Consider the following 13,611-nt stretch of genomic DNA (forward strand, 5'->3'; position numbering starts at 1 on the left):
AAAATGAAAAAATACCACTATGGTGCATAATTATGTCTGAAACACATTTAATCGCAGTTGTTATGTTCTGTTTGTTGTGCAATTATTTCCAACGATTGTGTGCTTTGTTGGGAGGTTCTGGTGATAAATGAGTCCACTTTGCTGGATTTAGTTGGGTGGCACCGGCAGATTCTGCATGGAGAGCTCTCAGCTTTGTTTTGTATGCAGTGCGCTCATGATTTATGGGGTTTGGAGTCTCTGCTGTACAATAGTCAGTACAGTGTACCACCATTTGCACAAGGGTCCCAAAGCTGAGTGAGTTAAAAGTGTAAGGGCTAATTAGACCCTCAGCCACTTCGACCGAGCCAGCAAGGCTGCAGGCTTCAGAGCAAGTGCAATCCTGACACGCAATGGGAAATGTTTGGAGTTTATGCGATTTCATACAAAAGAATGGAGAGGCATGCCTAATTATATACCAATAGCATTTGTTTATGTCTTATTTTGAGACTTGACACGTTACAGATGAAATACCTCTCAAATTAAATGTTTAACTGTTACTGGGGTTTATATCTTGTAAATTGACGGGGGGGGGGATTTGTTTGTTTGTAATTCTATGGTCGTTTTTATAAGTCGAATATGAATTGCATCATTCAAGTCAGAAGTGTACCGAAGTTGATGGGTTTATTGATCCCATCGCCACTCTGGAAGTCACCCTCGCATTTCGTCAGCATCACGTGGCAACGGTGGGCCCTCCGATTGAGGTAGTAGGGGCTAGGGGGCGGTTTAGGATTCACAGTTTCTCTCCCTCTTTATCCCTCTTCTCTTGTGGTTGATATCAAATGATCTGGAGCAGTGCTCTCAATAGTCTTCTATTTGCTATTAGTTTACAATTCTAAACTTGGCAAAAAGGGAATGGGAGCAATATCAAATAAGGAACATGGCACTATCTCTGCCTCGGCTCAGGCCTGCTCCAGCCCATGTCAAACACTTAGGTTTAGTAGCCCACTAGCAATCAACACAGGGCGCGGCCCCGCCGGTGCTAGATTGACGTGAGCGCTTTTCTACGTGATGGCGTGCATAGCTGTCAATGGTCCTGAAACCGTTTATTTTTGTGCTCAGTTTTATTAGGCCCAATCTTGTGATTATTAAGGGTATTTTCAAACTTTGTCTCTTTCAGCAAATTTTTGTAAACTCAGTGCGGTTCGCTTCATTTTTTGTTCAGTCTGAACTCTCCAAAGGAACTCCGACCACTCAAATGAGCCCCCGAAGCGAACCATCTAAATAGGTGGTCGCTTGAATTCTGTGTTCCGGTGTGCTGTTTTTGGATATTGTTTAGCGATTGTCAAGGATACACAGAAATTCCAAAATATGCGTGGAGTTTTGTACTGACACGATGTTCAGATTATTTGTTTGCAATAGGCTAAGAGCGCTTCATCAGCAGTGTATTTGATTGTGGGGTTTGAATGGTGTGAGAAGACAACATATTTTGTGAGGTCATTGCTATCCGGTCTCCCTGGGACGTCCCAACCCTAACGTTACCCTATTGACGTTGACATTTAAAATGGTTAAGGTAAGGGTTAAGGTTAGGTAAGGGTTATGGTTAAGGTTAGGATTTAGGGTAGGGATGTCCCAAGGATTCCAGATAGCTCTAATCACAAAATCAACGCTAGGTCTTAAAGGAGCAGTACCCTGCATTGGGTGTAGAATTTTCAATTACAGCATTATTTAATCTGCAGTATTCTTATGCTATTTACTCTGTTACCAATAATATTTACATGTTAATATCTTCTGATTATAATTATTATGTCTCATCTTTTAACTAAATGCAATCTATTAGCTTCCAAAATGTAAGTCGGTATATCTAGCTGTCCGATAACATGATCTGATGGAATGGCTTATCTGGCACTTTGTAAAAACCCAGAATGCGTTGAGTAAATGTTGGAAAAAGATCTTGGTTCCATTCTAAACATAGCATTGTGAATGCAAAAAGGACTCGAACCACAAAATAGGTGAAGTGAACTGGCAAAAGAGTTAAGTCCTCATTCAAAGGCAAGGGCAGTGTGAGTACAAAGAGTTACGTATATTGCTTTTTTTTTTTACCCCAAAGTTCACATTAAAGAGGACTGAGATTGGTTATTTTAAAGAGGCATATATGTGAAAACAACCTAATTTATTTACAACACTTGTTTTCTCTCTCTGACACACCTGTAATTATGCAGTACAAAGAAATGTGAGCGCTGTTTGCAGCAGGCTTTTTTGCAATCAGCCATGAATTAAATTAACTTAGGCTGCAGTGATACTGTTACCGAATCGTATGCTATGCTTAGCTACTCATCACATCATCAACCACGGCTATTGTTGAAGTCCAATTATTTTCCCTTCACCAAGAGGTGTCCACTCATTCACTCCCCTTCACACAGTTAAAAGCATTGGATTGGTGCAACCATGTCCGGAGGGAGTTTCCACCATATTCCTTTCCTCTGTCCATTCCTTATAAATCCATGAAGGGAAGTGTGTGATTACACACTTCGGGAGAAGGGTAGAGAATTGCACCGCAGCCCTAGAACATAGTCAGCTACAATTTTTTTGGGATCATCATTTGCTAAAAGTTGTTCATTATACTGTAGCCTACTTAGGCTGTTGTTGATCAATCGGGAAAGTCTTCAAGTGCATTTTTGGGTTGTTTAATCACTCTCAGCAGCCTCTCGTTAACATTAGTATTCTTCGACTAGAAACTTGTATATTATATATTCTTTCTCTTGTCTCTTAGAACAACATGATGGGGACCTCGCATCCTGGATCAATAGTGAACGATTCCTTAATTACCTCCAGATTGACAGCTACACTTTGTATGAAATGGGAGATACAAGTATGTTACACTCTCTCATGCACACACAGATACACACACGTGCCTGCGTGCACACACACACCCACACACACACACACACACACACCCACACACACACACACACACACACACACACGGTAGAGGATGTGCTTTACCAGTAAAAAACTTTGAATTAGAAGTATTCAATAGAATAGATGTCTTTGTGTGTCTACTTGTCTACCACAAGGGGGCAAGCAACAGTGTCCAATATTCAGTGAGTGTATGAACTAGTGCATTACATTGCTATTCATTCTTACAGTGTGGCTTTAATGAATCAGGTAGGAATAAAATCCTATGTGAATGATGGTTATGAAGTGAAGTTAAATGTGTGTTTTTTCTGTGTTTAGAATTATTTTGGTGTTTTATGTGTGTTCCTCACCATAGGAAATGTTTGGTGTTTTATGTGTGTTCCTCATCATAGGCAAACTGGTGGCTCTGGCTATAGTGGATGAGAGAAACCCTACTGAGGAGAGCATCCGGTATGAGTATCTCTTTTATCCCAATATAATGTAAGGGGTAGTTCACCTGAATTACACATTTACCTCATATGTGCTACAATTCAAGTTACACATGTAGATCTCAAGTTTCCATTAGGCCAAGATCACCCTTACAAATCAACTTTTGTTCACGTGATAAATATTGCCCTCAAAACATTAACAGCCTATTCTTATTAATCAAATATTCCTCCCTACCCAGTTACAAGACCATGGTGGAAAGAGTGGCCACTGAATACAAGGACCTCTATAGCAAGTGAGTTTGTCTGAAACGGAGAGAAACGGGGAGGTACTATCTGAACTTGTCCAATAAGAAATTAATGTTTTCGTTTTATTTTGCAATACGTTTTTCTACGATGTATCATAATGAATATGGTCCTGATGTCTTCTCAGAGAATTCCAGTTTGGTCACATGGATGGAAACGAGTACATCAATGGCCTCATCATGGAGTGAGTGGTCATTTCTCTTTTCTGCCCTTATTTAAAATTCAGAAGTAGCCAGAGTTTTTGCACAAATCCACAATTGACATCAATGCATTATATAAGCAATTGTTGAGGTAAGTGTGGTTAGAATCTTTGTTTCGGGCAATGGTTCTCCAGGACCTGGCCTGCCTAGTAGTGCCTTCCGTACACAGCACAGTGGCGACCCATCGTTCAGGACAGGTGGGGTAGAGCCATAGATTTACAGTAGAAATGCCCATCCAAGAAGGTTAAAGGTCATTGGCCACAGACAAAATTATGTCAAATCACGTTAGCTTTGATTGGACTGATAATGTCAATATCATACTTTTAAAATCCTTGATAGCTAGATAAGCAGTCAGAATCATAAATCACGTCAATAATCTACTGGAAAATACTTTTCCTTGTCATATAAAAATAAATTAGAGAGAACTTCTCAGTGCTCATTGGCCTTTGGGCATAAATATTACACAAGTCGGAAATCGCAAATTCAACAATGAGTGATTTGGAAGGAAGCAATGACTAACTGTGAGCATCGCAAAGCAATCACTATTTTGCTTCCCTTGCCTGCTATTTGGTGGAGAGGGTGGGTGGTCCATGTCTGAGTTTAAAGATTTAAAACATCTGTCTGAAAGGGACTCAAAATATGAGAATTGTGCATCACATCTAGATAACGTTGTTAAACTGGGACTGCTGGGGAAACCAAACATTGTGGCTAGACACCACATATAGATGAGCAATCAACCTTCACAACCAACAAACGGAGGAGAATAGGTACGTGCTTGCCAAAATTATAGCATGCATTAAATTGTGTGGCTAAACAAATAAAGATATAGCAGTGCATTCGGAAAGTATTCAGACCCCTTTACTTTTTCCACTTTGTTAGGTTCCAGGCAGTAATTGAGGCTGGATGGTTTCGCTGCCAGCCTTATTCTAAAATTGATTAAGTAGTTTTTTTCCCCATTATCAATATACACACAATACCCCATAATGACAAAGCAATAACAGGTTTTTAGTATTTTTGTTGCTAATGTATTAAAAATAAGAAACTGAAATATCACCTTTACATAAGCATTCAGACCCTTTACTCAGTACTTTGTTGAAGCACCTTTGGCAGCGATTATAGCCTCGAGTCTTATTGAATATGATGCTAAATGCTTGGCACACCTGTATTTGGGGAGTTTCTCCCATTCTTCTCTGTAGATCCTCTCAAGCTCTTTCAGGTTAGATGGGGAGTGTCGCTGCACAGCTATTTTCATTTCTCTCCAGAGATGTTTGATGGTGTTCAAGTCCGGGCTCTGGCTGGGTCGCTCAAGGACATTCAGAGACTTGTCCCAAAACCACTCCTGCTTTGTCTTGGCTGTGCTTATGGTCGTTGTCCTGTTGGAAGGTGAACCTTCGCCCCAGTCTGAGGTCCTGAGCGTTCTGGAAAGGCTGTCATCAAGGATCTCTCTGCACTTTGCTCTGTTCATCTTTCTCTCGATCGTGATTAGTCTACCAGTCCCTGCTGCTAAAAAACATCCACACAGCATGATGCTGCCACCACCATGCTTCACCGTAGGGATGGTGCCAGGTTTCCTCCAGACATGATGCTTGGCATTCAGGCCAAAGAGTTCAATCTTGATTTTGTCAGACCAGAGAATCTTGTTTCTCTTGGTCTGAGAGTCTTTAGGTGCCTTTTGGAGATCTCCAAGCGGGCTGTCATGCGCCTTTTACTGAGGAGTGGCTTCCGTCTGGCCATTCTACCATAAAGGCCTGATTATTTTGAATGCTGCAGAGATGGTTGTCCTTCTGGAAGGTTTTTGCATCTCCACAGAGGAAGTCTGGAGCTCACCTCCCTGACCAAGGCTCTTCTCCCCTGATTGCTCAGTTTGGCTGGGCTGCCAGCTCTAGGAAGAGTCTTGGTGGTTCCAAACTTATTTCATTTAAGAATGATGGAGGGCACTGTGTTCTTGGGGACCTTCAATTGGTGCAGATATTTTTTGGTACCCTTCCCCAGATCTGTGCTTCAACACAATCCTGTCTCGGCGCTCTACAGACAATTCCTTCCACCTCATGGCTTGGTTTTTGCTCTGACATGCATTGTCAACTGTGGGACCTTATATAGACAGGTATGTGCCTTTCCAAATCATGTCCAATCAATTTAATTTACCACAGGTGTACTCCAATCAAGTTCTAGAAACATCTAAAGGATGATCAATGGACACAAGATGCATCTGAGCTCAATTTCAAGTCTAATAGCAAGGGATCTGAATACTTATGTAAATTACGTATTTCTGTTTTTGATTTTTAATACTTTTGCAAAAATGTCCAAAAAACAGTTTTTGCTTTGTCATTATTGAGTTCTCTGTAGATTGATGAGAATTTGTATTTATATAATCCCTTTTACAATAAGGCTGTAACGTAACAAAATGTGTAAAAAGTCAAGGGGTCTGAATACTTTCCAAATTTAGTGTAGGCTACCGTCCGTCTCAGCTTGCTCATGTCTTAATCGAAATTACGGCTTGATTCTTATCCTCTCATCGTTCCATTATGCCATAGTTTGTACATCTCCATTGTTATGTTGCTTAAATAGGTCTCATTAGTATCTTATTCATCATTTTAGGCAATGTTAGAATGATGCATTTCATTGTTTTGCTTACTTTGTGTATTATAATAGTTCATGTGGTTTTCTCCATGAGGAGGGGATACTATATAGTGTTGTTGGGTCTGTAACCATGTTTGCCAGTGAGTCTCTTCCCATTCAAAATGTTTTGTTCACAAAAAGTTAAGGAATGGACCTATGTAATTCCAGTTCATATTGTGAGGGTTGTTTTGTTTGTGCAATGCGCTGTCTGTGCGTCAGTATATTGTCAATAAAAGTGGATCCTCATAATTGTATTTTCCTTCCCTTTTAGACCACATAATAAAATACTTCAAATGGTAGGCTAACCGCTGAGTCCGTGTCTCTCGCACTCTCTCTCAATTCAATTCGCTTTATTGGCATGAAGTAACAATGTACATATTGCCAAAGCATATTTTGGATATTTACAATATAAAAAAATAAATAAAATGAGAATCAAAATTGTCAACGGGACAACAGTAACAACAATAACCAAGGGTCAAAATAACCATACATTCAACAATAACAATAAGCATGCAGCAGAGTACATGTACAGGTTGATTGGTCTGTCAGACACTGTCCCTCAACTCTCTCTCTCTCTCTGTGGTGACTTAAAAGAAGAGAAGTTAATGCCTCAACATCTTACTGATTTTATCTGAACTAACATCTATCTGAATTTCTGTTAGTGTCCATTTCCATGGGGCTGAATGAATAGTTGTTTGCACTTGCTTCTAGTTAGAGCTACTTGTGTTAATGATAAAATAACAGACATGATGAATTTACTGAACATAAATGTAAAAATGTTGGTGTATGGTTCAAAAGTCAAAACTCATGTCGGCATTCATTATTATTGAGGGAGAACACGGTTCTTGTCGAGTTACACGAATCCACAAGGAGTCAGTAGAGACCGTATTTATTTAAGCAAGACAGCCATATCAGCTATGTTTTTTTTTAAAGTCTGGATAAACTGTTTTGCTGCCAGACAAGGCTCCGCTAATAGCCATGTGTAGCGGTGGTAACGATTCACTCTATGGTGCTAAAAAGAAAGCTCTGTTGTTGGGACAGCTTTATGTAGGCCCTAGCTGTTTGTGGGCACCGTTTGTCACTGTTATAGTGCATTTAATGTATTGTTTATTGTTGGGTTGTGTAGTGGCTTCACTGAAATCGCCACTGACACAGCGTGTTGACAACTAACCCTAAACCCTATGTGTATGTGTTGACAGAGAACTGGCCATGCCCTCTATTATCGTGCTCAACGTGTCCAACGATGGATATTTCCTACCGCCCAACAAAGTGGAGACAAAGGAACAGCTGGTGAAGTTCATCGATGGAGTGTCGAAGGGCCGGATTAAAGTCAGTCTAACTAAGCCTAAATCTGACCTGGGATTAAATTGTATTTGAAATCTTTGAAATACTTTACATGTGCTTGATTAAGCTTGCCCAGCACAATAGAAACATTAGAATAGTTCCAAAGTGCAAACCCTGTCAATTTCATTGAAGCTCAAACAAACACTTTTTTACAAAAAATGTAAAATACAGAGAACCATGTTCAAATATGATACATTTGATGCAATGTGTAGTGTCCAGCAAAACATTGTATATTACCCAATAACATTTGTATATGCCATGTCTTTCTTGAAAATATCCAACATTAATAATCTTGTTTCAATCAGTCCCAGGGAGGGAATGGATACTATCAATGCTTTATAAGGATTGCGTTCAACACCAAAACGACTGTTACAGTAAGTCACAGAATATGTTGGCACGAGGCTTTCATTTTCACTTTGACATACAGTTGAAGTCGGAAGTTTACATACACTTAGGTTGGAGTCATTAAAACTCGTTTTTCAACCACTTCACACATTTCTTGTTTACAAACTATAGTTTTGGCAAGTCGGTTAGGACATCTACTTTGTGCATGACACAAGTAATTTTTCCAACAATTGTTTACAGACAGATTATTTCACTTATAATTCACTGTATCACAATTCCAGTGGGTCAGAAGTTTATATACACCTAGTTGATTGGGCCTTTAAACAGCTTGGAAAATTCCAGAAAATTATGTAATGGCTTTAGAAGCTTCTGATAGACATCATTTGAGTCAATTGGAGGTGTACCTGTGGATGTATTTCAAGGCCTATCTTCAAACTCAGTGCCTCTTTGCTTGACATCATGGGGAATCTAAAGAAATCAGCCAAGACCTCTGGTTCATCCTTGGGAGTAATTTCCAAACGCCTGAAGGTACCACGTTCATCTGTACAAACAATAGTATGCAAGTATAAATGCCATGGGACCACGCAGCCGTCATACCGCTCAGGAAGGAAATGCGTTCTGTCTCCTAGAGATTAACTTACTTTGGTGCGAAAAGTGCAAATCAATCCTAGAACAACAGCAAATGACCTTGTGAAGATGCTGGAGGAATCAGGTACAAAATTATCTATTTCCACAGTAAAACGAGTCCTATATCGACATAACCTGAAAGGCCGCTCAGCAAGGAAGAAGCCACTGCTCCAAAACCGCCATAAAAAAGCCAAACTACGGTTTGCAACTGCACATGGGGACAAAGATCGTACTTTTTGGAGAAATGTCCTCTGGTCTGATGAAACAAAAATAGAACTGTTTGGCCATAATGACCATCATTATGTTTGGAGGAAAAAGGGGAAGGCTTGCAAGTCGAAGAACACCATCCCAACCGTGAAGCATGGGGGTGGCAGCACCATGTTGTGGGGGTGCTTTGCTGCAGGAGTGATTGACCAAAGTTAAACAATTTAAAGGCAATGCTACCAAATACTAATTGAGTGTATGTAAACTTCTGACCCACTGGGAAGCTGAAATAAATCATTCTCTCTACTATCATTCTGACATTTCACATTCTTAAAATAAAGTGGTGATCCTAATTGACCTAAGACAGGGAATTTTTACTGGGATTAAATGTCAAGAATTGTGAAAAACTGAGTTGAAATGTATTTGGCTAAGGTGTATGTAAACTTCCGACTTCAACTGTAATTACATTTTATCAGTGCTGTTGTATAATGGATTTTTTTTTTGTATAGCAAAGTACGGCTTTGCCTTACCTCTGTGCCCTGACCACAAGATCAACACCACCAATCTACACCTCTCTCTCTCTCTCCTCTTCCTCAGAATATATTTACCAATGCGCCCCTTTTGGGCGCCTTCCTCGTCGTTGTTTTCGGCGGCGGCGGAAGTGCCATCTGTTACGGCCTATGCATGGCCTGGCGCTCAATGAGAAACACAGAGGCGATGAGCGACACAGAGGACGAGGAACCAATCACTGGGGAGAGGATGGAGCCAAAGCAGCTCAAAGGTCCTGGGGAAGACAAGAAGACTGAGACGAAAGCGAAGAATCCGGCAGAGAAGAAGGCCGATTAAGTATGAAGTATGAAGTATTGAACTGCCCTCGTGGCCATGTCTCCCTCATAAAATATGTATTCTGACCTCAATGGGACTTCCTGGATAAATAAAGGTTAAATAAAAAAAAACTAAAATAAACCCCTACCCCTTAGCCCCTCTGGTAGATATAATTAAATGAGATTTAAGCAATATGGTAATAATGAGGTTTAAGCAATATGGTAATAACTTTAATTGCCTTCCTATAGACTGTGTGGTGTTTTCGCCATATTGCTTCAACGTACCCTAGGGAGGAGGTACTAGGGGTCAATTGGCGATTCAGGGTGAGTAGTTATTCTGAGTATGTTTAGCAATACTTGAATTTCTACGTCATTAATCATTTTCTAAGAAATTATTAGGGTTATGTTGCAGCACTCCAAACTCTTATTTATTTGATTTGGACATTTTATCATATATATTTTTATTTAAAACATTCGTTAATGAATTCATGTCAATTCAGTGTTGTAGAAGACAATGAATTGTAGGGCCTATATAAACCGGAAATGTCTTCACAGTGGGTTACAGGAGACGTTTACAGTGAAATTGTTCTATTTTGTTCCACTGTGGTGTTAGTTTTTTTAGCACCATCAATAAACCCAGCAAACAATTCTAGGTAGAGAACAATTTTGTAATGTTACCTGTAATGTTCTCCTGGTGTTTGTATCCAGTTTTCTGTTAGTTAGGGGAACATTCTATGTGTGCTAGCAGAAATTCCTGAGAACCTATTTAGCATGTTTTGGCGTTACAGATTAAATGTGATGCCATGTTCTCAGAATATCCTATATTAAAGAGCAATTTCACCACTTTTCAACCTAATTTTAATTATCTAGCACAATACTAGCGTCTACATATGTAAAAATTGAGCATTTCTACATTTTGTAGAAAGAAATATAAAGTTAACAAGTTCTACACGATAATATCATCAAAACAGTGATTTTCAAACACTATGAAATTTGCAGTGACGTGGGGAGCAAGAAAATACCCTCCTCTGGCTAGAAACTTGTTTCAAGTTTTGAAAACCACAGTTTTTCTTACTTTCAATCTTACCCTGTGATGTCACAGAGAAGCGTTTTTTTACATCCTTTTCTTTTTAACCACAGATCATAGAATTGTGCAGTTTTCATATTATGTAGACACCGGTATAGTGCTGGAGATAATGATTATGAGGTTGAAAGTGGTGGAATTGCCCTTTAATGTTCTAGACACATTTCATTGGAACTTTCCCATGTCCAGGTTTCTGAGGGTTAGGAGAATATTCCATCAAAGTCCCACCAAACATACACAGAACATGGCTGCCATGACTGTTCTCAGAATATAAGATATTAATCCAGGCCACCAAAGCTTTTAATTGAGTGGCCCAAAAGTAATTTTTTTAATTGGGTAAGCCCAGGCCACATTTGTATTTGGGTAAAAAAAAAAAAGGACTTTGAGTCTCACTCTAGGTCTCTTGTTTTTCCATATGTATTTGGAAATAAGCTGATGAAACAGCTTGAAGGTAGACACAGGGACTAGAATGGGTAATGCATGAAATGGAATGAGCAATCTGGGCAACATATTCATTCTTACCGTTTCCACCCTACCAATTAAAGAAAGTGGCAGATCTTCCCATCGCAATAAGTATGTCTTAATCTGTGAGATCAGTTTAGCATAGTGTCCTGAGTAAAGCTGTGATGCGCAGGGTGTTAAAATAATACCCAAATATCTAAACCCTTGTCTAGACCAATGAAAGGACACGTCTTTATTCAACTGAGAGGGCAAATTTCCTGAAATCATCATAGCTTCTGACTTTGCTTCACTGACTTTATACCCAGACAGTTCTTCAAAGCACCTCAAACCATGTAAGAGTTTAGGGATTGAGGATAAGGGATTTTTTAAATACAGCAAAATATCATATGCAAAGTGTGATATCTTGTGTGTCACACCTTCATCCACTATGCCTTCAATTTGTGGGTTCATCATCATTTCTGCCAGTGGCTCAATATTTAGAGAAACTTATGCTAGTTCCTCTTTTCAGGATGAAGAATTATGAGCTGTAACCTTTCAATGGGCTGAATCCCATACTCAATAGTGTTTGTTTTAGGTATGACCAATCAACCATAATGCACCAAATCCATTTAAGCTGAGATGTATTAATGTTTGTTGTCTACCCTTCGCCAGTGATTGAATGTTTAAAACTCTCCTAATATTGTTAGAAATGTGTCTGCCAGGTATAAAACCTGTCTGATCTGGGTTAATCAGTTTCCCTATATGTTTCTGAATTCTCTCAGTAATTATTGTGGATAACAATTTCAGGTCCGTGGGGAGAAGACTAAAAGACCAAAATGAGCTTCACTGGGAAGGACCTTTACCTTTCATATGGATTACTGTAATGATTGCCACGTTTTGGGTTGCTCTCCCTTTGATTATTCACTATCACAGTATTTTCTCTGCACAGAACTGGGTCTTATAAAATTCACTTCGGTATCCATCTGTCCCTGTCCCTATTTTCAATCCCTTAATAGCTTCCTCAATCTCGCTTTCTGTAACTGTCTGTGTCATTCCGGCCCCCTCCTCCTCTGATCATTTATTGAGATATAAGTTAGACAAAAGGGTTCTAATTTGTTCTTGTTTATGGTCTTGTTCTGATGAATCGTAAAGGTCTTTATAATATGCTCCAAATGCCTCTGCAATGTCTCTTGGTTCTGCTTTAGAGAAGGGATGAATTATCTTAGGGACTACTCTGCTAGCCTGGGATTTTCGTAGCTGAAAGGCTAACAACCGGCTGGCTCTATTACCCACCTCATAATATCTTTGATTAGTAAATCTAACTGCCCCTTCTACTTTGTAAATCAACAACTCATCTCATTTGTGTCTACATTCATTCAACTTATGCAATATATCATCATCCCTTGTTTTTTTATGTTCTCTTTAAACTATCCCCAAACCCTGCTGTTTTTCAATACGCTGTTTCTTAATTTGGCACACAAAGCAATTATCTTCCCTCTTAATACTGCCTTTGCCCCTTCCCATGAAATAGATGATGATACGTCATCATTATCACTTATAGTCATCTTGTACCTCTTGCTTTACAATATGGTCTGTCAATATGGAGACATTAAGCCTCCAATATTGAAAGTGCTTCTCCATTCCTAGATTTATCTTGAGACACATTGGACTGTGGTCCGATATAGTTATAGGTTAAATGCTATATTTCTCTACTTTATGTAAATACTGCTTGGATATACAAAATAAGTCTATTCTGGAGTAGCTGTTATGAACTTTGGAAATCCCCTTCATTCTGGGATTCTTAAAATGCCAAGTATCAATAAGCCCTAATTAAATTTTTTTGAATATGCAGGAAGTCGGTCAAGCTTGTAATTCTGTATGCATTTAAAGTCCCAGCGAACAATAACCATCCCTTTCGCATTGTCTGCTATTACAGTTGCAATATCTGTAAAGAACTCTGGGTTGTCTTCATTTGGTGCATACAGGTTCAGAATATTAATGTCTGTGCCACCTACTGACCCCACTACCATCACATATGTACCCTGATCATCCCTCAACACTTTATCCTTGGCAAGCACAGTGATCTATTAAACAAGATAGCAACCCCTCTTTTTTTCCCACCTTGAATCATTCTCTGCCAAATGTGTCTCTTGGACCAGTGCTACTGAACAATGCATTTTCTTAAGTTGCGTCACGGAAATTCTTACACCGGGACTTTCAAAGTCAATCTTAAATGAATCATTGTTTATTATAAGGGTGCTGGAAAAGTTCCAAAAAACTTGATGCGCCATAGTGAA

The 13,611-nt window shown here is 39.4% G+C and overlaps 1 protein-coding gene across 2 annotated transcripts in view; it reads left to right on the top strand.

Annotated features, from left to right (window-relative positions):
- Positions 1–13,269, top strand: part of LOC115156582 (protein disulfide-isomerase TMX3) — a 39,550-nt gene extending 26,281 nt beyond the window's left edge. The window contains exons 10-17 of one of the 2 annotated variants that reach the window (XR_003868289.1): positions 2,750–2,848; positions 3,288–3,345; positions 3,563–3,616; positions 3,754–3,810; positions 7,645–7,774; positions 8,095–8,163; positions 9,563–10,113; positions 12,122–13,269. Coding sequence is in view for 1 of the 2 variants with exons in the window: in XM_029704052.1 (XP_029559912.1) it covers positions 2,750–2,848; positions 3,288–3,345; positions 3,563–3,616; positions 3,754–3,810; positions 7,645–7,774; positions 8,095–8,163; positions 9,563–9,811 (716 nt within the window). In the remaining variant the exon portion in view is untranslated. The remainder of the gene's footprint in view (positions 1–2,749; positions 2,849–3,287; positions 3,346–3,562; positions 3,617–3,753; positions 3,811–7,644; positions 7,775–8,094; positions 8,164–9,562; positions 10,114–12,121) is intronic. The other variant, XM_029704052.1, reaches the window with a different exon arrangement.
- The last annotated feature ends 342 nt before the right edge of the window (positions 13,270–13,611 follow it).

This window comes from Salmo trutta, chromosome 21 (genome assembly GCF_901001165.1).
Source record: "Salmo trutta chromosome 21, fSalTru1.1, whole genome shotgun sequence".
Classification (NCBI taxonomy): Eukaryota; Metazoa; Chordata; class Actinopteri; order Salmoniformes; family Salmonidae; genus Salmo; species Salmo trutta.